At 31.7% G+C, this 26,865-nt stretch overlaps 1 protein-coding gene across 1 annotated transcript in view; it reads left to right on the forward strand.

Moving 5' to 3' along the window:
• The window catches only part of LOC115882368 (alpha-catulin), an 87,622-nt gene extending 61,840 nt beyond the window's left edge, over positions 1-25,782 (forward strand). Inside the window, exons 6-12 of the mRNA XM_030900416.1 lie at positions 4,305-4,474; positions 4,641-4,895; positions 8,794-9,072; positions 9,665-9,820; positions 9,918-10,094; positions 10,421-10,627; positions 24,213-25,782. Of these exons, the coding sequence (XP_030756276.1) occupies positions 4,305-4,474; positions 4,641-4,895; positions 8,794-9,072; positions 9,665-9,820; positions 9,918-10,094; positions 10,421-10,627; positions 24,213-24,347 (1,379 nt within the window). The 3' untranslated portion in view covers positions 24,348-25,782. The remainder of the gene's footprint in view (positions 1-4,304; positions 4,475-4,640; positions 4,896-8,793; positions 9,073-9,664; positions 9,821-9,917; positions 10,095-10,420; positions 10,628-24,212) is intronic.
• Positions 25,783-26,865: the final 1,083 nt, after the last annotated feature.

The following is a 26,865-nucleotide window of genomic DNA, read 5'->3' on the forward strand; positions in this document are numbered from 1 at the left end:
TATGAATCGTGAAAATCTAACTGGTATAAATTTTAAACCATGTCGACACCAATTTTGATTTATGTGCTAGACTATTAGGACTCGTTTTTTTGGACATTATCACTGTTTTGAAACGCAATTTTTTCAAAAATAGCATTTATAAATGTAAAAATTTGTATTATTTAAATAATAATAAATTCGACATAAAAACGTTAAGCTTCATTCAGAACCTCGCAATTAGTGGAATAAATTAGTGGTTTCAATTACACTTTATACTTTTTAGTTTTACGTTTTTAAAAATCATTCACAATGGTTTTATTTTCTTTATTTCATTTTTATGGACGTATTAAATGTAAAGTATTTTAAGTACCATAAATAAGCATGTTTCTAATAACAATTGGTCAGTTATAATTTTATTATTTATTTAACAACAAAAATATCATATGCGCTACGGAAGCACCTCGAAAGCTACGCTATCGAAAGATGATATGACTTATCTTAGATAGGAACTATCGAAAACAGGAAATAGCCATCTTATTCGATAGTCAAGCAGCACTAAAAGCGATCAACTCAGTAACCATCAATTCAAAGTGCCTAGAAAAGCTGAACAAATTTAGCAAACAAAAAATAAAGTCCTCCTACTCGAAGGCAATGAAAAAGCAAACGATCTAGCTAGAAAAGGAGCAAACACTTCCACTAACTGGACCACAACCGTTCTGCTTTCCAGGCGGAAACCAGCTTAAAGCGGAACTCAAGAACTTGGACTTCATCCGTAACCTGGAATGGGAATGTTCTAACGGCCTAAGATACTCGAAAAAGTTTCTTAGAACTTACTACCGATAAAAATCAAATATTTTCCTTGATTTAAGTAAGAAAAATCTTCGGATTGTCACGGGGTTTCTAACAGGACACTGTGGAGAAAATGTGGAAACATCGGAACACCTTATTACTGAGTGCGCTGAGACGACAACCATTCGTGCCATAGGCGAGCCGTTTTTTATAATTTAGAACGTCAAAATGTTCTGAATGTTTACATTCAATTTAGAGGAACACTTCCACGCTATTTATTAAACCACTAATTTACGAGGTTCTGAATGAAGCTTTAGTGTACGTTCATTCATAATTCAAACAAGAAACACAATTAAAATTAATAGGATATCCTAGCAACATCTTGCGGTAATCAGTTGTATCCATAGAGAAAGTCTAATATTTAGTTTATAAAACAATAAAGTTTTGATTTCTAACCATATTTTCTCTTGACGGATGACAATCAAAGGCCAAAATGACATCCTTCGCAAATTTTGAAGTATAATTAGTGGAAAAGTTAAAAGTTTGTTAACTTTTTCCACTAATTGAAAATTCCTACCGCTAATTTTAACGTGCTGAATGCTTGCATTCAAATTAGAGAAACAAACTTCTACCCTAATTGAAACCACTAATTTATTTCACTAATTGCGAGGTTCTGAGTGAAACAACTGAGGACCGCAAGCTGTTTCTAGGATATTCTTAATTTTAATTGTATTTTTAGTCATTGTCAATGATCACAAACTTTTAAATATAAAATATAATTAAAACCACTAATTTTAGGTTCTGAATGAGACTTTAAAGTTTTCACATTTGTTTTGAAACACTCAATACACCTAACTTTATTACTTTTCCTAGTACCTGCCTGTTGTAGAACATAACACACAGAATTCATGCATTATGTTACGTTGTAAGAGATATATGCAGAGCAATAACTTTTCTCAGAGGAGAAGTTAGAGCAGGTGGGAGGCAGTCAGCTTGAATGCCCATTGTAACTTTGCCCGGCGTGATATGCACGCTAGCAAGCTTGCCACGCTCTTTATCGTTTGTAGGGCATCTCGCTGTTCTAACATGTGTACGTGCATTATTCATAAAGGGCCTAGTCTTGAAGGTCGCTGTTTATGTTTAATTTGAGTAATTAAATCGTGTGATATTTTTTAACGTATCTTGATTTTATTCAGTGTCAAATATTTTAATACGATATCTAAATTTTATTCATGATGCATTTTTTAAATTAATAAGTATTTACTATGGAGTATATATATTCTAGCCTCCATAGTATTTACTATGCAGTACCTTTTCAATACCTTATCCAGCTGATTCGAGGTCTGTACGAAAACAGCAAGGTGAGTACGCCAGGTCTGAATTCTCGAATTTCGACATAAAAACGTTAAGCTTTATTCGGAACCTCGCAATTAGTGGAATAAATTAGTGGTTTCAATTACACTTTATACTTTTTAGTTTACGATTATTCAGAATATTTAAAAAGCACAATTAAAATTAATAGAATATCCTAGCAAGAGCTTGCGTTAGTTAGTTGTATCAAAGTATCAATTTCTCTTGACGGAAGCTAATCAAAAGCCAAAGTTCAGGGCAACGGCTCAGCTACGTCGAAACACCGGGTCCCATTAGAACACCGAAGTTAAGCGACGTAAGGCGATGCTAGTGGATGGACGGGTGACCGTTTCGAAACTGTATCGTGCTGTTGTCCAATAAAGGCAAAAGTGTAAAATCTATTGACACACACTGCTCATTCACGCCGGTTCGAGGCCGGATGAGATCGGATATCTCGTGAGTAAGAGTCGATTTAGACACTTGCCAAGTCGGTAGGCCATTGACCATGATATGGCCGAGGACCGCGGTTCAGATTCCGCGTAAACAAAGTAGGCCCCGTCCAGATTAGCCCTGGCAGCAAAAAGGAGACGTTAACTGAAATTTTTGAAGTATAATTAGTTTGATAACTTTTTCTACTAATTGAAAATGTCTACCACTAATTTTGACGTTCTGAATGCTTATATTTAAATTAAAGGAACAAACTTCTACGCTAATTGAAACCAGTAATTTATTACACTAATTGCGAGGTTTTGAATGAAGCTTTACGCTTTCAAAGCCGTAAGCGAAAGTATTCGATTAGCGGAACGCCAAACCGTCGATTTTGGTATTCTCGTTGCCGAGCGAATCGTTTTCTTGATACGCGTTTAGCACATATTGGCAGCATCGTAATTTCTCAGGTATCTAATTGTTTACTAATAGCAGCTAATAATCAAATGTGAATAAAACGATGAAAAATGTCAACGTTACGTGAATTTCATAACCTATTGTTGAGTTATGTCCACCTATTTTTCTATGGATGTGTCATTATTCTTATTGAAAAAGAAATAAATAGTGAGGGAAATGTAAAAAAAAGGAGAAAAAAGATTAAACGGCTCAGCCCTCAACAACTCGTAACCGTATACACTAGTGTACACCAGTGCAGACACACACACTCACACTCACACAACCACACCTACACTAGTGCACACTGATGTAACTGCCTTCAGGCTTCATCAGTACAGTAAGGAATCAGGGAGCGAAGAAACCGATCCCAAAACACAAAAAAACCAGGAAGCAAACATCATCAATTTTGTTTTTCCATCTCCTGGGTTGCACACGGTGCCTCGTTTCGAACTGCCTGTTCACCGTAAATTTAACCACGGTATAATTATTTCTTAACCTACCATGCTTACGACTTTATTCTATGGTTACGACAGTAAAAGTATGGATGCAAATCATATGCAAATACATTAAAAAAAACAGGTGACTCAAAAAATTATTTAGAAATAAATCAATTTCTTTTTAAATTTTCAAACTTAAATAGCTCGGTTATTTTGGACTTATTTGGAAAACGTTAAAGAGAAAATATGTTTCTTTTATTGAGATCTACCAGCTCTGAAAATATTTACACTTATTTGAAACTTACCCTGTATAGAGCAATATCGCACTTTTGTTAACTGTTTACCGCTGATTGAGCCACAATTTTTTTCTCTGTCCTTTTGCATAGGGCTTTTTAAATAAATAAACATGACATTCCATCAATCGGCATGCATAAATGCGATGATTTTTTTGTCAAAATTTCATGCCTCTTTCGCGTTGTGTGCCGGCATTTTAACCACGAGAAAAATGTTTGCCAATAATTTTCCACGTTTCTTAATAATAAATAAAAGCTATTTGGCAACTATAACTCGTGCACCTTATAATATGTTTATTGTCAAAATTTCACCCTTTCGATTGGCTACCCCCGCTTTAAGCCGCGGGATCGCGCTGGCAGACATCACTTTTTCATAATGGCTACACAAAAGGATACTTCACAAGAAAAATTAGCCATGTAACGATGATAAGGTTTTTTATGTAGCCAGCTCTCCGTCTATTAGGTCTGCCGTAAATTTTGGCTAATGTACTTTTATCTCTGTCAATTCTTGTTGTCTCAAACAGAAGGGTTCTGGGCCAATTAAGATCACAAACAAATATATTGTTTTTTGCAGATATATCCTGTCAAGAAACACTTCCCGCAGCGTTAGAAGCGGTGCTCGAAAGAACTCAGGACTTTACTGACAGTGCCTACACCATTCACGAACACAGAGAAGCCATTTTGGAAGCCAGCGAACGACTTAAGGCCGAAATGGATCACCTTCTAGGTCTCTACGCCAATGTGGTAAGAAATTTGTTTATCTAATTTTGTAAAACTAAGGTCTTTGATGTCTATTGACTTCTATTGATTTCTTGATAATTAAATCTGTTGATTGATAATTAAATCTGTTACAACGTGTGTGCGTTACTTTCTCCTTTATTTTTATTAAATTATTTTCTATTCCTTTTAGGTACAAATAGGTTTTCAGGATGCCTCAAATTGTCCGGAAATTGAGGAATCCGTACAAGTTTGTATCAATTCAGCCAGGGATCTGTCCAGACATCTGGCTAATGCGGCTATCAATCAAGCCCAAGAATTGAGCAGTGCAACTAAGCACGGCTTGGAAATGGTGGGTGCCATTCGACAGCAGGCTGTGTCGAGTGACGTTGACAGGTTAAGACACACTTCTGACGAGTTTCAAGATTCCATAGATCACATTCTGGAGGTAAGTTTATTATTTTCTAATATTATACAGGATTATTTTACAATACTGTTACGTTTTTCGTCGGTTTCCTGTGGATAGAAAGTCACAATTTATTTAAACATAATTTATTTACACTAAGTAACAAACAATAACGATTAAAAGACCCAAAGAACTATTTACACACTATTTATAACTATTTATCTAGAAATAATTTATTTTGAATTTAGCGCGGCAGCTGTACTCGTCTATTTATTTCTGACGAGGACGATCTCTTCAGGCCCCAGCCGTCGGATTTTATACCCACAGCTAAAGATTTCTCGAATAATCCATAGATTATTAAGTGCATAGAGAGGTTTCGAATGTTCTCGTATGTACTAATTTAATGCGATATTAAGGTCATCTGGGGGCGGGACATCAGTTAGGTTAGGTCGAGTCCACACGGGTCCGCAACAGTACGATGGAATTTTTGCATAGTATAGTCTCTCTAAAGAGAAAATTCTTGACAGTGACAGACGTGCCTGTTCTTGTAAATCTATTGTAGTTTATTTTTATTTATAAGGATATAAGTTAGTGCAATTATGCAGACTGAGAAATTAATAGATTAACAATTTCAGTGATAAATGATTAAAATATTATGAGTAATCTGATAAAATCTGCATATAAATTACAAAATCGAGTTGATCTATTTTTAATTAATTTAATAAATATACGGGGTGTTGCTTAATAGTGATGAGAAAATGTATGATTTACTTTTGGTCTTAATCTTGCAGGCAAATAGGTAGACTCTCGATTTTTTAATAGATTTTTACAAGACACGCATTCTACGTAGTTTTTTTAATGCAAATAGAACTTAAAAAAAAAGAAACTATTAGAATTTTTTTGTATAAAGAAAATATTTATTTTTCAATATAATATTATATTGAATTGGCCATTTCTTTCTTTAAAAACTTCTGCTATAGTCGAGAAAAACTATTAGTGACAAATTATAACAATAATTGCAAAATAAGATACTAATTTACTAGAACACTTTTAAACACTAAACCCTCGTTTCGCTAATCATGTTAGCATTTCCAGCAGACGACTAAAATTAGCTGGTGCATATCAGTTGACTTCAACAAATTCCGACCGCAGCGCCTCAACGGCAAAAATCTGAAATTATCATTATATAGTTCGCCGTCATGTTGATCGCATTAAAATAATGTTGAAATCGTGGTTTTGTCATAATATTTAAGTATTTTATTTTTTTGCTAGTGCAGTTATTGAGACAAACTACTCTCACAGATGTTTGTGTGATGTAACGCTGTTTCGGGTAGTAATAATTTCCGTGTGTTAATAAAATTACCGAAAACATGGTAACGCGTAAAGGAGATCATAATTAAGGCGTTGTTAGGTGCAATTAACATTCAATAACTCAACTTTTCCGGATATTCAACTCTCCCGAAACTATTTTATAGCTTCATAGTTTATCATACCGATTTGATCAATAGCAAAAATGGATTCAAGCAGTTCGACGAAACAAGTGAGTAAACAAAGTTCTCGTTACATAATCAAAAAATTAAATAGACTTATACTATGAGAGGAGAAAATATAATTTGCAATATAATATTAATGGGATACTTTTTTCTTAATCAACTACTGATTAAATGTTTTATGAACATCTTCTAAAATTATAATTATGTACCTTTAAAAAATTTCGTTATAGCCGAAATAGCTCCAATTATGCCCCACTAGCAAAACCGGTGATTAAAACTATGCTCGCTACCGTAGTTGAACTCATCTAAAAAGTTTTTATTTAACTGGAATAATAAATTATAATACAAGTTAGACCTTCTGAAGATATGAAAATATTTACTTTTTTATTTTTATTTTTAGAATTTTCACAAATTATACTTCCTAACACTTTTAGAATAATTAAATAATAAATTTTTCGTGTACTCGCTATTTAAACCCGTTTATTTGTATATGCTAGTTTTTTACAATATTCTCCAATGGTGGCAGAGGTCACCGGCGGCGGCAGAGAATGCACCAAGCCGTAATAGCTTTTGTGCAGTGCTATAATAACAGTGCTATAGCTATAATTTGTGTACTAAGTTGTTAGTGTCGACATTGACGCCAACATCATAGTTGACATGTCAGTATTTCAATTGTCGATGTGACATTCTCGACGTCGCCTAACTCTGTAGTTTACCAATCTGGACTATACCTTTGAATAAGAAGACTAAGGAAGGAGCATAATGCTATCCATGTATTCATGCCTTTGAATAAGAAGACTAAGGAAGGAGTATATCAAAAATCTTAGGTACACCGCGATGGGCCTCAAATATGGCCGACTTAAATTCCGGTTTATCAGTGTCGTTCTAATTTTATTTAAAAAATGTAAAACTATGATGTAGGGTAGACGTGGGGTAGACCCAATAATTTGTTGTTTTATTTTACGTTGTGAATAAATGTTGGTAGTTATTAAATGTTATAATTACTAACAGCAGTTATAATAAGCAGTCACAAACGTATCTAAGTTCTTCTTATTTCACCTGGCATTAAGGATAAGTAATGCAAGCAAAGTCATAATTAATTTGTTAATTTGATTTCATAATGATCGTGTGCTGACAATACATATACAGCGAAAACGCAAGAAAAATATATAATTTAGTTAATTAAGTACTATAAATGATTTACTTATCACACGTATGTATATTATATAGTCAATTACTAGCGAAAAGTTGTTCCATTATTTCACTCAATTTTTGCCGATATCTACTGCACGCTACACAACCAACTATTTTAGAGTTCAAATCGATAAATCGCGATAGTGTCACTGTTAATTTAAGTTCTGTCACAATTTCCATCTAGATTTACTACCTTTATACAACTATCAGTAGTAGAATAAATAATAAATAACATAAAATAAGCTCCGTAAAGACTGACAAATCCACAAAATTTCAAATCAAATTCAAATGTGTCAAATGAATCGTCAAACAGAACTGTCAAGGATCCCCACCCTAGAGAGCTTTTATGGTGGCTTTTCCGCCCACCATGCATGAATACATGGATAGCATTATGCTCCTTCCTTAGTCTTCTTATTCAAAGATTCATGCATGGTGGGCGGAAAAGCCACCATAAAAGCTCTCTAGGGTGGGGATTCTTGACAGTTCTGTTTGACGATTCATATGACACATTTGAATTTGATTTGAAATTTTGTGGATTTGTCAGTCTTTACGGAGCTTATTTAATGTTATTTATTATTTATTCTACTACTGATAGTTGTATAAAGGTAGTAAATCTAGATGGAGTTTGTGGCAGAACTTAAATTAACAGTGACACTATCGCGATTTATCGAAAAAGACTCTAAAATAGTTGGTTGTGTAGAGTGTGGTAGATCTCGGCAAAAATCGAGTGAAATAATGTAACAACTTTTCGCTAGTAATTGACTATATAATATACATAGGTACGTGTAGTAAACCGATCATTTATGAAATTCACTTAAATTAACTAATTATATATTTTTTCTTGCATTTTTGCTTTTATTTACTACTTGTCAAATATTAGATGTCAAAGAATTTAGATACGTCAATTTGACTTACCTGCTTCAGTAGCATATCGGATGTTTGTGTTAATAAATCTCTATTATAACTTATCTATTTTTATTAGAATTATATATTTTTATAACAATTTTTAATTAAACTACTAACATTTATTCACAACGTAAAATAAAAACAACAAATTATTGAGTCTACCCCACGTCTACCCTACATCATAGTTTTACATTTTTTAAATAAAATTAGAACGACACTGATAAACCGGAATTTAAGTCGGCCATATTTGAGGCCCATCGCGGTGTACCTAAGATTTTTGATATGCTCCTTCCTTAGTCTTCTTATTCAAAGGACTATACGAACAAAATATAATGATATTTTTTTAGGTTTGCAAGCTTCTTCGACATGTGGCAGTATCGGAAACGTTACAAGTATCGGCCAAGTTCACCGAAATCAACCTGCGAGTTTACGGTCCCCAAGTGGTCACAGCAGCCAAAACCGTATCGCTGCACCCCGGCAGCAAAATATCGCAGGAAAATCTGGAAGTTTTCGCGGAAATGTATCAGTGGCTGGTGTCGGACGTGACCACAATCGTCAAGGACGTGCTGGACGCCAGCCAATCCAAGCCCGAGAAGCAGGTGTACATGTCTCTGCCGAGACCAGGGGTGAGTTTGGGTCTGAATCTTAATTTATTTTATTTATACCGGGTGCGTCTCAAAAGTGGCTCATCCATATAAATTTTTTATTTTTTCAGATAAAAAAACGAGATTTGGCATATTACATGACATAAATTAGGATTGATTATATTCTATTGTTTTCGGCCACTTTCTGTTTCACCGGAAATGACTATAACTTTTTATTTTTAAATGACACTCTCGGTATTTTTTTACTTTATTGGATAGAAAATGATATTCTGAATAAAATGACGTATCATATGTCAACTTTTGACATTCTCGCTTAAAAAAAATCGTATTTTAAATTTCAATCTAGAGTGCCATAGATGGGTTAAAAACACTAATTTTTAATTAAGCAGCCTTGGAAAAATAGATTTGATCGTCTAATGTTTTTTCGTGTCCTGTCCTGGCCGTTTAAAATATGCCAAATGTTTTGTTTCTCATCGCTTCAACTTTGTTTTATTAAATAGCTAACTGAAAAAAAAATGTTTATTCTTCAAAACCTGTAATTTGAATCCTAAATTCAATGACGCATCGTATTTTTATTTATTTAGATGGGAATTTAGGTTTATTTATTTTATAGAAACACGGTACAACTTCCAAACCTCTTAAGGCTGTGAGATTAGATACAGAGGAACAAGAAAGGATCGCTAAGTCTGGATTGGAAATGAAATTAGCTACTAGCGAAATGGAGGCTGAAGCTGACAAGTGGCAAGAGAGTAACAACGCCCAAATGGATGTGAGTCTCCAATATTATCAAAGAAAAATTAATTAATTTAATATTATTTTTTAACAATTTTTTTGTTATTTTTAAACTTTTTTTCTTGGTGTTTTAGGAGAACAACGACATAGTAAAAAGGGCGAAAAACATGTCTTCCATGGCTTTTTCCATGTATCAGTTTACCAAAGGAGAGGGTCCATTGAAAACCACCCAAGACCTATTCACACAGGCTGAATATTTTGCAGAGGAAGCCAATAGATTGTATAAGGTTATTAGGCAGTTTAGTTATCAGGTAATATTTTAATTGGTCTATGATCTATGATCTTAGCGAATGTTCACTAAGAACTTTTTTGTCTGTCTCTGCCCTGGTAAATTTCTCTGCACCAAAAATTTGTTGGGCACCAATTGCTTTGTGTGAGTGTTTGCGAGGGAGTACAGGTTGTCCCATTTTCGTGTTTTACAGGGTTTCTCGTTAATGAGTAGAGGCACAAAGATGAGGTGCTCACATAATTATGCTACTTTTTCATGAAACTAGATGCTACACACAGATTTGTCCTAGCCCTCTTAGTTTCTAATGCACATTTTTTTTTCACTTAACGGTATTATTCTGTATTTTAGGTACCTGGTGGAGCACAAAAGAAAGATTTACTGGAAAACCTAGACAAAGTGCCAACGTTCGTACAGAGACTGCAATTCACCGTGAAGGATCACACTGTCGGTAAAGCAGCGACCTTTACCAAAGTTGACAATGTCATACAAGAAACCAAGAATCTTATGAACGTAATCTCTAAGGTCGTTACAGTTTGTTTCGAGTGTGCTACAAAGGTATGTTTTGGCTCGATCATATTTTTTGCATTGATCCATACATTACACCTCCTTTATTTTCACACAGACTCCATAATAATATCTGGTTTAATCATATTGATTTTTATAATGAATTAATTAAAGCAGATATTAATTCTTCAACTCACTTATCTACTTTTTCACCTCTGTATATCTCTTTTTAAATGCTTTGTATCTTTTATTTTCTTGTTACAGTGTGTTTTAAAAAGATTTTAAATAAATAAAAAATATAGAAAATCAATACTATGTATCCTTTGAATAAAAAGATTAAGGAAGGGGCATATTAAAATAATTAATTAGTTATATCTAAGTGAATTTTATAATTCATTGGTTTACTAATTTATTAATTGGGAAAATTAGTCCCTTATTTCTCTTGATTTTTGACCGAGATCTCTGTTACAATTCGCAATATCGTCATTGTTAATCATTTAAGTTTTGATACAATATGTTTCTAGACTTACTAATTCGCAACAACACCGTTTGTGGAATAAATAATAAATAACATAAAATAAGCTTAGAAAAGCACAAAAAATATGCAAAATTTCAAATCAAATTCAAATGTGTCAATTGAACCGTCAAAGAGAACTGTCAAAAATGGGGGCTTATGACGTCAATTCCGTGTTGAATTCATGAACAACGTTAAGCTTGATTTTCATGCATCTGTTATCCGACGATACGATGATACGATATTAATTTTATTGGTTGAATTTAAAGACTTCGATTGGTTAGAAACGATTAACCATCATCGTATCAACGGACCACGGATGCATGAAAATCAAGCTTTATACCTCTTCCTTAATTTTGTTATTCAGTACAATATCTAATTTTAATAACTCAAACTTTCTTTTCTTTATTTGTTACATACCTTTTAGGACATACTGTACAAATAACTATTATTTTCTTTTATTTAGTTTAATATTACATTGCCACAAAGAGTTACTGTTCCGTGTAGTGAACTGAACGGTGGTATATTACCTGGGCAACTCAGTCCTCAAGCTCTCCATAGACTCTTAAACGAAAGGAAAAATATACAGGGTATTGCTACGTTGCCTCGATGACAGAAGAATTAAGCTAGATAACAATTCTATAATCGGTAATAATTCGTTCTTAGTAGCTTAACAACACTAAATTTACTAAAGCAGTGTTTGCACTAACACGTAGTATCTTTGTGGTTATGTCCTAACAGTACCTAGTTGATGTTCGATTACATTATATCTTTATAAACACTTAATTAGTATGTATATATTAATTTAGTAATAAAATTTAAGCTTAAAGTATTACAACACAATTCGCTTAAACTGAAAACATATGCAATACAGAACTAAAAGTTTATTTGGTATCGATTATACAGGGTGAGTCTTAAATAAGTGAAAATATTTTCAGTGCTGGTAGATCTCGATAAAAGAAACATAATTTCTTTTTACCGTTTCAAACAAGTCTAAAATAACAGAGTTATTTTGCTTTGAAAATATCCAAAAAAAAATATTTTTTGCTTAAATTTTGAGAACCACTGGATCTCTTCTGGGTTTTCTTTCTTGTAAATTTAACCTACTACCTTTGTTGCCATATCATCAAGAAATTATGTTTTTTAACTTAAAAACTAAAAAAAATTCCAAATTTTTTTCAAAAAATTCCATATTTTCAATTTTTTTTTCTCGAAAAAACCAAATAATAGTGTTTCTGGGGTCGAAATATACTACCCCTAAAACTATTTGCACCTATTGTGATGATTGATTGACTCACACTGTAGTCATTTCTAACATATTTTTTTACAAAAAAATTGGTTTATAATTTATAAGATATATATATTTATAAGATGACAGTCATGACATGACAAATTATAAGAAATTAATGTTATGACAAAAAAATGAACTAAAAATATGTTTATTAAAAAAATACATCCTAGGTACTTTTGTTTAAAACTTTTTTTTTCGTTATTGCAATTATATGTTTATTTTTCTTTGTTTTTTATGTATTTTTTTATCACACAGATTCATTTCTTTATTTCTGTTATCTTTGCTTTTCTCTATAAATCTATCTCTTCTAGATCTGTTAAACTTTTTACATTGAACGATAACCTTATTTTTTCGAAGGCATGTTTGAACATGTAGTATATTCCCTAGATGTCTTTTACCTTTTGTTATTCTGAATAGCTAATAGTTAGAAATGTTATCTATTTATAATAAATAGTTTAAATTTTCTAAGCTAATAAACTAAAATAAAATTAAATTAAAAGAAAAACAAAAAGGTAACGTAAAAATTAAATAAAAATACTAAAACATACAAATAAATTTAAGTATTTTGTTTAAAATGAATAAAATTTTGACATGCCCCTAAATGCGATTGATATTTTGCTTTGTTTGGCATCATTAGCGTTTTATTGGATTGGGAGAGATCAAGAATTAACACAAAAAAATAACTCTAACACAAAAAAATTAAAATAAATTTTTATAATCGTAATACCTAGGATTACGAAATAGAAAAATACTTCAATTATATTTATTGATAAATTTTCTAAAATGTTCTAAAAAACACAACAATTTTTTGAGAAATGAGGCAAATTTATTTTAATTTGTAATCACAGCACAAAAATAACAATACACAATAAACAGTAAATGTCCACTGAGACTGTGATTTATAACAGTTTTAAATAAATGTTGTTTTAAACAAATAATATTTTCAAATTAGAGTAAAATTAAAACCAATTAATATTAATATAAGCTTCATATTTACCTATAAATAAATAAATATACCGGGTGTATCATATATGCTTGTTTTTTTTAATAGTTTTATTTAAAATTTTTTAAAAATATGTAAAAATTTGCATCTAATTAACTACATATCTAATTTTATACTGTTAAATAGCGAACGATTAAAAATATATAATTTATATTAAGATAATTTTGGCGAGATCAATCTCTAGAAGTAATTTACTAAAAATTGACATAAAACGTGTCAAAAATTAACACTAATTATAGACCAATCTATTTCAAAAAAAAATCGAATTTTAAACTACACTATTTAAAAATAATTTTAACTCAAATAAAAATAAATCAAACCCTTCCTAAGGCCAACTGGCAGTAAGCGCTATTAAAAATAAAGAACAACGCTTTATTGTACAAAAAGCCAAAACAGATTCATTCACCAAACAAAAAAGCACAAAAACAAATATACAAATAATAAAAAAAATGTCATACAATACAAATCAATTCAAAAAAATTTACGTCATAAAATTACAAATAAAACATATATGGACCTTGATGAAGATTACGGGTAGGTCTAGGGATGACGTCTAGGGCTTGAGCTCGCCAAAATTATCTCTCCCGCTTTCTTCGATGCCGTTTTTTTTTATCGTGTGGTACCATACGACCGAAAAAATAGCATCAAAGTAGACTTGGAAGTATAGATCGTTGTCAATGTGTATGTAGAATTATAGAAAGAATATCATAGATCGATATATCAAAGCTAACTTGACACCGTTTTCTTCTTCAATTATATGGTATTTACAATAATTGTTTACTTTTTTTGTATCAAATTTTGAATGAAACTATTAAAATAAATGTATGTGCTATTTATATTTTTGAAATCAGAAATAATATCTGTTAACACACTCATAATATACAGGGAGTATAAATAGCATACTAAACTCTAGTGGGTGATACTACAGAGATACTTCTTTTTGGTAATACGAATTATATCACATGTTTAATTTTATAGGTGTTTTTGGCAAATTATTGTATATTATACCTTAAGTCTTTGCTGTTATAAATCACATAGATACACAACAAGATAAAAGACGATGTAAACGATGTAATGCACATTAAAAATGTTTTTTCTGTCAGCTTAATTTACCCGGCAACCCAGCTTTCTTCAACAACCATGACGAATATCAGGTTAATTTGGTGGTGCTCGTTTGTGTATTGTATTTGTGTTAGATGTGTTGAGGCTAGATGAACATTGTTGATATATTTTACCAGACACTTGAAACCAAAGAAATCTAATATTGATTGAGTTATTAAATTATAAACTAAATAAAGAAAATAATAAAACTAAATCTCAATAATGTGTATAGTCTGTCCAGCGAGCCAGGGAAGATTTTGACAGACGGTGTCCAAAAAATAAAAGAACAGACTATTTTCCTGTGAATGAAAAATAGACCTGTCACTGTGTGTGGCTGGACAGCCTATTACAACTTAAAAATAATATTAAATTTTCTAATAAAGAACTATTGTGTTGTTCACTTACGGCGCGAAAAACGGACACCTTATAATTTTGATGTATTATACAGGGTGGTCCGAACTGTATTCCGGAAACTTCGGCAGCATATTCTGCACATAAAAATAAATAAAAATGTTCGTATAAATCTATGTTCTAAAATGCTTAATTTCGGAGATACAAGGTGTAGAAGTTTCATTTTTATTTCGATATTTTCCAAATAATTTCCGAAGTAACGTCAATATCTTGATGAAAACTGGTGTCTCATTCAAAAAAAGTTTTTTGACATGAGAAATTTGATTTTGATGTTAATATGACTTCTATTTGTAGGGGGCGCCACCTACATATGTTTTAACTGTTTTGAAGAGTAATAACTTTTCGTCCGTACTCGTATAAAACTCCTGAGTGAAAAAATATACATTTCCGTGATTTTTTACTTAAAAAATATCTATTGGTAAAAATCGCTACAAGCAACCGTTCTCAGGATATTTAGAATGGAAATAGTCAATACATGTCATTATTGACAAAAAATAAACATGTTTAGTAGATAGTTATTTGACTGAAATGATAAACTTGGGAACTTTTTATTTTTTTTTAAATTCATCATAAATTTTTTTTCGAAAAAATGATGATAAAACAGTTTCTGTTGAACTTTTAGCACAAAACCATTTCAAATTTATGATTTCAGTCTAATAACTATTTAGTCAACATGTTTAATTTATGGCAATGATGACAGGTATTGATAATTTAGATTCCAAATATCTCGAGAACCATTACTCGTAGCGATTTTTACCAAGACACATTTTTTACATAAAAAACGTCGTAAATATATATTTTTTTACTCAGTAGTTTTATACAGGTACGAACGAAAAGTTATTACTCTTCAAACCTGTTAAAAAATATGTAGGTGGCGCCCCTAACAAGTAAGAGTCATATTGACGTCAAAATCGAATTTCTCTTGTCAAAAAACTCCCAGACACTAGTTTTCGTTCAAATATTGAAGTTACTTCAGAAATGATTTAAAAAAAATCGAAATAAAAATGAAATTTCTACACCCTGTATCTCGGAAACTAAGCATTTTAGGACATACATATATTTATACAAATTTTTGAATTACTTTTATCTGCAGAATATGCTGCTGAAGTTTCCGGAATACAGTTAGGAGCAGTTGTATATTGTATTCTAGTAGGCCGATTTTGATGACCTTTTAAGCAATATGTAGTTAAATTATTTGACTTTTTAGTGTCTTAAGTTCTAAATTAAAAACTAAAGTTTCCATCTATAAATAATTCGAAAAAATATAAAATGTTGTTATTTTGGTGAACCTTTGGAACACCCTGTGAATATGTTAAAAAAGCAAGGAATGTGATAATCATTTTATAATTTTGGTGTATCTTTTCTCGATACTTTATTTTTTGGTTCATCTCAATAGCTTTATTTTTTTTGGAGATATTCGCTCTTGAAGAAGACACACATGAATTGCAACTAAGGAACGTACATGTAAGTGAACCGACTGTAAGAAGATTAAACTAAACAAATCTTATGTCAAGAAGGCCTGTCTATTAAGTCAGATGAAGCAAAAAACAAACTGTCGAGAAAGGATGTAACTAGATGATAAAATTATCTTTAAATTTCTTCAAATATCAACATTTTAGTGATGGGCAAAACTGTTATTTTTAGATAACAGTTGAAACTGTTATAGTTATTTATAAAAAACAGCTTAAAATAACAGCTTAAAAATAACAGGTTTCTTTATTTTATTGCTAAATATCTGAAAGAGTATGAGGCGGCCACCGCAAGGCGTATTAACACGCAGTTGCAAGTTGCAACAATGACGTGCTCGGTGGTAGTATTTCCAGGGTGTCATAACATTTCTAAATATCGATTGTTATCTAAAATACCTCTCTAAACTAAAAACGGTGGTTGTTTACAAATAAGCGCTGTTTACAAATTGCGATATAAAAAAGCTAAAATGCCGCCACTCGTCTATACCTATACATTCCGATCTACCTACGGCCTGCCCCTCGATCCGCGTAGATCCTGAATTGCACAGCAGTGTACAGGGTGCATCTCACTCGACGGGCGAGAAGCTCTTAGTTATGATTTTACCATTTGCGGTCAAAAAATAGCAATATAAGAAAATGTGTAGTATATTCTTCATAAGTAAACCAACTACACACTAGAGTTCGAATTAATTTTACACTTAAACTAGCGTGTACCCGCAACTTCGTTCGCGTCGAATTATTAATTTGTAATGGTGATGATAAAGCAAAGCAAGAATTTCCATTAATATACAAACTGAATAAAATTTTCTCACATTTGCCAAAAATAAGCTTTAAACGTCGAGCAGTTTAAGCAGAATCGTGGTTAATCAATGACTCAACTTTTTGGAACACCCTGTATGATTTTTTAAAAAATTTCAAAATATGTAAAAAAACAAAATAAATTATGCGTGTCCAAGCGTTTTCCCGAAATACTAACCGTTTTTTAAGTATCAAATATTGCAATATTTGAGAGGCGTTTTCACCCTCTTGGAATTTGAGATTCGAGAAACCCCTCCTTATCGAATCTCTACACCCCACAGTCAATCCGTTTGCCATAAAAAATCAGCTTTAAACGTCAAGCAGTTTAAGCAGAATCATGATTACTCAATGGTCATATTTTATGAAACACCCTGTATATATTTTTTAAAAATCTTAAAATATGTAAAACAACAAAATAAAATAAACGTGTTTAAGAGTTTTTTTCGAAAAACTCACCAGTTTTTAGTTTAGAAGTTTTTACCAGTTTTACCCTTAGAATTTGAGTTTCGGAAAATCCCTTCTTATCGAACCTCTACACACTAAAGTCAATCCGTTTTCCAAAAATCAGCTTTTTACGTCAAGGGCTTTAAGCAGGATAGTGATTAATCAATGACCAGATTTTTCAAAACACCCTGTACACATTTTTAAAAAATCTTAAAATATTATTCTGAAAAATTTTCAGAATAAATAAATACCTAAATATTGAAACTTAATAACCAAGTACTGAAACATACAGCGCCATAATATCTCAACCTCCGCCCGTTATGCTCGTAAAAGGTTGAAAAACAATGTATCTAAAACAACTGATGCGTTATTCTCCAACCTGTTTCGAACCTCCATCGACAATCGACCGATGCAGCAGCGTTACTTTCCCACTCCGATTATCTCGTCCGCCGCTCTGTTATGCTCGTAACAGCTTAAAAAACAACGTAGCTAAAACAACTGATGCGTTATTATTCTCCAACCCGTTGCGAGCCTCCATCGACAATCGACCGATGCAGCAGCGTTCCTTTCCCACTCCTGTTATCTCGACCGCCAGGCGTTATGCCCGCAACTGTTTCAAAAAAGCTGCTTCTTTTATATCCTATTATTTTTAAGCTGTTGTAAACCCAATACGACCATCGACGGCGTCGACCGCAGCAGCTACGTTCGCCGTAGCGCATTCCCCACTCCGTTGTCCGTTGTCTCGCCGCCTGTATCGATGGTTGACGAAACAACGTTTTCCATCTTCCATCCATACTAGTTGTTTTTTGGAATTGCTTGGAGCAGCATCGAATTTTGTGGCGGTGCAGAGCGCCGACTTCGTTTCACGAACAGTCGATCTCTGCGTGTCGATATTTTATATCTGTTATTTTTTAAAAGTAGTAACGGTTGCGTTATGTTATTTCTAAATAATTGTTATAAAATAACAGATAGTTAAATAACCACCCATCACTACAACATTTTGTTTTTCCTCGAATGATGATGGAATGGAACTTTTATTATTTATTTAGAAAGAGATACTAAAAAGTCAAATAATTTAGCTACATGTTGCTTAAAAATCATCAAAATCGGCTCACTAGAACAAAATACACTTATTTAACTTTAAAATACATAAAAAATTTAAGGTGCCCGTTTGCCGTGCTGCTGAGTGTATATTGATATTAGATTTATTTGAAGAAAACCAAATATCCTAGCTAGGCAAAATAGTAGTATTTTTTAGAGTTCCCATAGAACGTAGTACTTACACAGATTATATTGCAAATATAATATAATATGATTAAAAAGTTTTATGATACAGCTGTTCTTCATTGCTAACTAGCTTTACTATACGATTGATTTTCTGTCATCGTCTGCAGCCTGCTAGATCATAATACTTTCTGGTCATTCTACATCTGAAATAGTTTTCAGAGCTCTCACATATATTTGAAAGTTTGGTATGTTTTGGTTTATCACTGTCCTTTATTAGATTCAATCATCGATATCACTGGTAATATAGAAATAGAACATTTAAAGAAGGCTTTGTATATATTTTTGCCTACTCTCTATAGAGGGTGTTTCAGAATTAAGTTCTGCTACCAAGATATATCTCAATCTACAGTATATCTCTGGATTGTCTTTATAAGAGGACAAACTTTTTTATTAGTGACATTTTGAGAAAAATGCATTTTTATAAAGATTTTTGCTGGTTCTGTAATGGTTAATCCTATTTAACTTTTCCAAATTTTCAGACCGTGTTAGAGAAAATTAAAAAGAAAATATGGTTAAATTTTTTCCTATTAAGTCCTAAAAATTTCTATGGTACCTAATATAAACTAGATTTTATTCTTTGATAGATGGGTATTATTACTTTTTATTAACGTCATAGTCTAAGAGCTAGCAACGTTTTCGAGAAAGTATTTTAAGACGTCTGGCTCTTTGATATATCTTTTACTATGCTCTCTGGAACAGCATGCGGCCCGTTTGGCTGCCGATACCCGTTGAGTTCACTACTGCGCATTGGAAGAAGATCCTATATTTTTTATTAATTTAGCCCTATAAAATCTAGTATTGAATATAAACCGAACATGTATCCATAGCGCAGTGAGTTCGAATCCGGGTCAGGGCAAAGACTTTTTTATTTTATTTTCGTTTATATTCTGATAGTAAAGTATTAAATAATTCTGGTAATTAAAAAAAAAACAAATATTTAATACTTTACTATTAGAATATAAACGAAAATAAAATAAAAAAGTCTTTGCCCTGACCCGGATTCGAACTCTGAATCATCGGTTCGTGGTCGGAAACTCTACGCACTGCGCTATGGAGATATGTTCGGTTTATATTCAATACTACAATTTAAAGAACTAATAAAAATATAGGATCTTCTTTCAATGCGCAGTAGGGAACGCAACGTTTACCGACAGCCAGACGGCCCGCATGCTGTTCTAGAGAGCATAGTAAAAGGTATATCAAAGAGCCAGACGTCTTAAAATACTTGTTTTTCCGACGTTGCTAGCTCTCGTACTATCATATTTTTGCTGTTGTTAAAGTATTACATTTTCCGATAACTATTATCACCCTTTCCGTAGCATTGAACTAAATAAATTTTGTACGTCTTTAGCATGTTATATCAGAAAAAAAATTGACATTAATTAAAATTCTGCCAATAATAATCTATCAAGGAATGAAAACAAAATTATATTACTATAAAAACGCCAATTACTATATATACTACCAAACCATATTTTTCTATCATGTTTTTTTTTAATTTTCTCTAAAACGGTACGAAAATTTGGAAAGGTATGAACGGATTAAGCATTTTAGAACAAGCAAAAATCTTCTTGAGAATGAATTTTTGTCAAAATGTCACTAATAAAAAAGTTTGTCCTCTTGTAAAGACAATCCGTGGACATAGTATATGTCTACAATTTGAAATAAAAACTTGAATTGTAATTGTGGTATTATGTGGTCTGGTGGTCTTTTATTGTTTTAATTTTGATGGCAGAAACAATTCCGACAGTACGAAATTAACGAAATTCAGCAGCAAATTAAAAAAATATTTTTTAAAAACTAAAAGCTAGAAACCCTGCCTATTCAAATTTATTGTCTTTTAATATTGTGGGCTAATGTAGTTTTTGTACTTCGTGAAATCAGAAGCTCCAATCCGACGTTTATAATTTTAATAGCGAGCTGTCAGTGTATAGAGTACATGGGCACACGAGTCAGCTGAATGTATAAAATATCGCTATATATTGCGGGGAACAAAGGGTGCGGGTGGTAAAGTTTGACCAATTAGATCTTATCCATTAGGTTGCGTATCTTCCCCAATTCTTTCAATCAACGGTTTAAGTTTTAGCGTGAGATAAGAAATTTGCTGATGTTTTTGTGTATTAACTTTAAGTCTATGGATGATATAATGAAACGTTAATTCTGGAGCACCCTGTCATTGCAGAGTGTCCCACTATTTGCAATATTATAAAATGGATTGTAATAGTCCACCTAAATTTGAGAAATTTCAAAATATTCATATAAATAATGACATCAAGTCGACAATCTCTTAAATTGACAAGACAGTTTTAAAATATAAACAAAATGGACTTAATGGACTTAAATAAAACAACACCACTGTTTAAAAATACAGAATTTTTTTTATTATTATTTTTTACAATATTTTATTATTATTTTATAAATATAAGAAAAACATTTTTCTGTGATAACGTATACGATCTTTCTATTTTAATTGGACTATTACAAGTACAGTCCTATTGCAAATAAATGTCACATCCTGTATATTTTACATCAGTAAATATCATGACACATTTACGAGATATTAAATTTTTTATGTTTTATATAAAAAAAACACTATATTATATGTATCCATCCCTGTACAGATTTGTTTATTATTCTGCACACATTTGCATTGAGTTAAAATAAGTGTTTTGCTAAAACGCGCAATAGCGTATGATCGGGAAAAAAAGCGACGTCGAGGTAGCCTTTGACATAATAATCGATGGTTACATCTGATACGTCGATCGATATAAGAACAAATATATTGTGCGTGTTTTCTATTTGAATATTAATTTTTAACTAATATTTCTGTCATTTTTAATATAAATTGAACACAAATTAACTACGTTTTTAAATAAAACAGAATGTTGCTGATGCTTTGAAAATAGGTATTTCTTATACAGTTTAAGAAGTACGAGTATATTTAATATACGGGGTTGTTCATATACGATTCCATATACGATATGCAGTATTGTAGCTAAACGATGATATTTTTACAGATTGTAAGTTTGGGGTTCGTTGAAGGACTATTAGAGCTACAATTTAAAAATATTTTTACAAGATACTGAGTGTCCAAATAAATAAAACATATCAAAGTTGTATTTTCTTAAATGGAACACCCTGTATATTATTACATTTTTAGTTTCTACGATTAAAATAAAGGTAAATTTGATTAAGGTTTATTACACTTAAACCTTACCGTTTTTTGAAATATTTTCAATTTTGTAAAATTGCAGTAAAAATTTTAAGGCTTCATTTCTCCAAGGGTATCAAAGTTTTTAATACTAAATATTTACTGAAATTTATTGATTGATTAGTTATTGTGTTGCAATAATAAAAATAATACTACCTTATACAGAGTATCTAAAAATTTATTTTAAATAATTATTAGCTTTAAACGGCAATAACTTGTTTAATTTAAATAGAACACCCTGTATATTTTATAAGAATCAGATGCACGATTTAATTGTCTATCAAATTGTATTATACCATTTTTTACCTGTCTCTTTAAGTCTCCGTAGAAAATGCATTTTCTTGTAATTTAGAACTTATTTATCAATATACCCATGGAATACTGACATTTTAGATTTTATTTTTAAAGATGTACCAAATTTTTAAAGAGTAGAGTTGCTAATATTGTCAATATAATTCGTTTATTTCATTAAAAAAATAAAAAAAAACTGTTTAAATATTTGTTAAAGAGGACCAATTAATATGATTCCGGTATTCAAATTACATTAACTGGCTGTTTGCGTCGATTAATAATAATTGTCCCAAATACTAAAAAACTGAGTTTTCTATGTGTATTAGTCAGTGTGGTAAAAACTAACACCTTAAAAATGATATTTCATTTTTTAATAAATGCTTATTTGTAACAACAGAGACGTTCATTTTCATAACTTATTACTATATTGATTTGTGATTCAAATCCACATTTATTTAGAATAATTTATTAACGAACTCAATTAAGTATGTAATTAATTAGTATTTGGGCGGAAATAATAGTGTTATATTTAATTAGGTAATGGTATACTCTTTTATAAAGATTTAAATAAATTTCTTTTTTGCATACAAATGGGCTAGTAATATTATCGTTTTGCTAAAAATCATTTTGTACATTTGTTGCTTTAAAAACAATCTAAAATGTCAATATTCCATGGGTATATTGATAAATGAGGTCTAAATTATAAGAAAATGCATTGTCTACGAAAACTTGAAGGGATAGGTAAAAAATGGTATAATACAATTTGATAGAAAATTAAATTGTACATCTGATTCTCTTAAAATATACAGGGCGTTCCATTTAAATTAAAGAAGTTATTGGCGTTTAAAGCTAGAAATTATTTAAAATAATTTTTTAGACACTCTGTATGAGGTAGTATTATTTTTATTATTGCAACACAATAACTGATCAATAAATAAACTTCAGTAACTATTTAGTATTAAAAACTTTGATACTCTTGGAGAAATGAAGCCTTAAAATTTTTACTGCAATTTCACAAAATTGAAAATATTTCAAAAACGGTAAGGTTTAAGTGTGATAAACCTTAATCAAATTTACCTTTATTTTAATCGTAGAAACTAAAATTCTAATAATATACAGGGTGTTCCATTTTAAAGAATACAACTTTGTTATTTTTTATTTATTTGGGACACGCTGTATCTTGTAAAAATATTTTTAAATTGTAGCTCTAGTAGTCCTTCAACGAACCCAAAGCTTACAATTTGTAAAAATCTAATAGTTTAGTGAATAATACTCCGTGTCGTATGTGGTGAACAACCCTGTAAATTTAGGCATCTTTAACTTTTAGAAAGAATATTTTGTTGTATATAAACTCAAGTTGTTTCATAAGCTTATTTTTAAAATAGGTACGAGTTATCTAGGAAAACCTGGTATATTCGTCTAAAATTATTTATTGAAAAACTATCAAAATGAATAAAGGCCTAACATATCCACATGAATTTAATAAAAACTGAACTCGGTCAATTAATAATTTCAGAACGTACTTAAAATTTTTTTGACATATAAAGATGACGTAACGTTGAACGATCGTTGAACAGACTATATAAGGATATATTCGGGAGAAATTATCATCTATTACCTTATTAAAGGCTATTGTGACTCCTGTTTTTTTTTCGATCATATTTTTTAATGTATATTTTAATAACAATAACTCAAAAATAATTTAGTAATACACTGGCTATCTAAAACAAATTCTCAAACCAAACATTTCCTTTTTTAAATCACCGAAAATATACTAATATACCTCGCACAAATGTGCCATTTCCTCCTGTTGCAGTACAAGCTGGAGTTCCGAGGCAGCGGCGGCGGTTCGGGACGGGGCATGGGCGGCGAGGGCAGCTCGTCCAGTGGCGGAGGCGCGACGGGAGACAGCAAGGGCGGCACGGCATCCGGCTCCGATCAAAGCTTATGACAGTTGGGGATGTCCAGACGCAACAAGGGAGACTCGAGACGCACTCGGGTATCGTTCTTGTTGTTCTAGGACATCAAAAAACAAGGGAAAAGTCCGATTGTATGCCAGAGTATACAGGAAGGTTGTTATTTTGTGTTATATTTTTTTTATTTTATATTTCGTTCTTTTAAAATCAGTATACTGTCCTGGACATTTTATCTTGGTGGCCTCTTTTTTAATACATGCGACAAAGATAAAAATAAATGACGGGTTGACAGACAGAGAGACAAAATAAAAAGCGGCATACAGTGTTGCCGGTTTTTACGTGTATAGGCCGGGATGTGTGTGGATAGGTAATTAACTTCGCATTATTTTTTCTTAAACTTAACTTTAACTTATCAATTATATATAAAAGCAAATATTAAGAAAATGTTACAATTCGTCTTTGATTCCTTACATCAAGGCAAAATCATATTTAACGCTTCAGGACTTTGCGTGGGGTATTTTAATACCTGAAAAAAATTATTAAAACCAAAGCAATCAAAACTCAGCTGTATGAATGAGTTTGAGGGGCGTGAGTATCGAAGATGAATTGTGACGTTTTCTGAATATCCGCTGGTTTACAACTGGCTTTTTTTCGGTTTATTTTTTTGCTTCGCTTTGATCCGGCTGGATAGAGAGGTTGTCCGTTGAGGATGACAGCGTCTGTACGTTTTAAATGTATTTGTCAGACTCTGTAAACTTTCACACAAGGATTGGTACTCTTTTTCAGTAAGGTTTATGAATAATAACTGTGATAACCTCTTGTATTTTCTGGTATATTACATTATAACACTTATGTATACTATAATTTGTTAATATAAATGTATTAAGACATACAATTATAATGCTCCTGTTGTCACTAAACATATAGCTTTATTTTTTTAAAGTTTGTTTTTTATAAAAAAATGTGTAATTCAAACAGATATATGAATATTAAGTATTATTAAAAATTTATTTATTTTTGGTGCAACAGGACGTTATAAAATTATATTAGTTATTATATTAAATAATATTTTTGTAAATTATAGGTAGTATAGCTCATAAAAGTTAATTTGATTTTATAAAACATGAGATACAAGGTTAAATAATTGATTAACAAAGAAAAGGTGTTCATACCAATAAAAATTATGCAATAAAAGCTTTAATTTTTTATTGTAATTATTTCTCAGTAATTACAAATGTCAGTCTAAACAATTTCAATCTATACTGTTTTAAGTATTATTATGAATTGCATGATTTAGTTTATTTTGATGGAAATTGGAATAGATAAGAAACTTTGAAATAAGAAATTGAAATATACTCTTAAGGTACATTCAGGCTGAGAGCGTCGAGCGTCGCGTCGTGTTTGCGTCGCGTCCGCGTGTCGAAATGGAATTAATTCACTTAACTTAAATTAGACCGTTCCGGCAGACAGCGTCGCGTTTGGCGTTGCGCTAGCGTCCGCTGAGCGTTGGGGTTCGAGTTCAATGGGGTGGACGCGACGCAAACGCGACGCGACGCTCGACTGTACCTTTAGTGAAATGTTTGCAATCATTAATTTTCATTACGAATTACTGGTACATGTTGAATTGAAGATTTAATTCAAACAAACCTCTATGACTATATATCCGTAGGTATATTTGGCAAAAACTTATGAATATAATAGAAGTTCCCAAGCTGTGCCAAATTTTATTAAAAACGGCATAAGTGTGTTGATATATTACTAAAAACAGATACCATACGATCGAAAAAATCTGTCAAAAAGAACTGTTAAATTACAACCGGTGATAATTTTTATTGGGTCAACCTTTATATGCTTTTTATTAAAAAACTTGTCAAAAATTAATATTTAAGATAAATCTAGTCAGTAAAACATGATTTGATTAAAATAAAACATGATTGAAAAATTCAAGGCCGTGGTGTGTCACGACATGACCTTGACCATGCTTTGACGCACAAGCTAGTGAGGAAAGAAAGTGGTAAATATTAGTGATGGGAAAACCGATTAATTTCAATAATCGAGTACTCGAGTATCAAGCGATTGCAATAACCGAGTGATCACTCGAGCGATATATCGCTCGTATTTAAAAATACGGTTTTTTGTCCGTCGCACGTTGTAAGTACTCGTAACGCCAAGCGCCAAGCAGTAAGCTGCGTGCACAGGGCACATATTCTTTCGGTAATGAACGGCAAGTAGTAAGCGGCGAGCGATTTGCTTGATCACCTGATTTAGTTTATTTCGAAGCATTGTCGATGTAGATCGTAAAAATTTGTCTCTCAGATACGCAACGGATAAATATACCGGGTGCGTCTCAAAAGTAGATCACCCCCTATAACTTTTTTATTTTTTCAGATAAAACAACGATATTTGGTATGTTAGTATATGACATAAATTAGGATTGATTGACATATTCAATTATTTTCGGTCACTTCCGGTTTTCACCGGAAATGACTGCAACTTTTGATTTTTAAATCGCACCCTCGGTATTTTTTTACTTTATTCGGTAGAAAATGAGAC

This window comes from Sitophilus oryzae, unplaced genomic scaffold (genome assembly GCF_002938485.1).
Source record: "Sitophilus oryzae breed Bouriz unplaced genomic scaffold, Soryzae_2.0 scaffold_177_pilon_pilon, whole genome shotgun sequence".
Taxonomy (NCBI): domain Eukaryota; kingdom Metazoa; phylum Arthropoda; class Insecta; order Coleoptera; family Curculionidae; genus Sitophilus; species Sitophilus oryzae.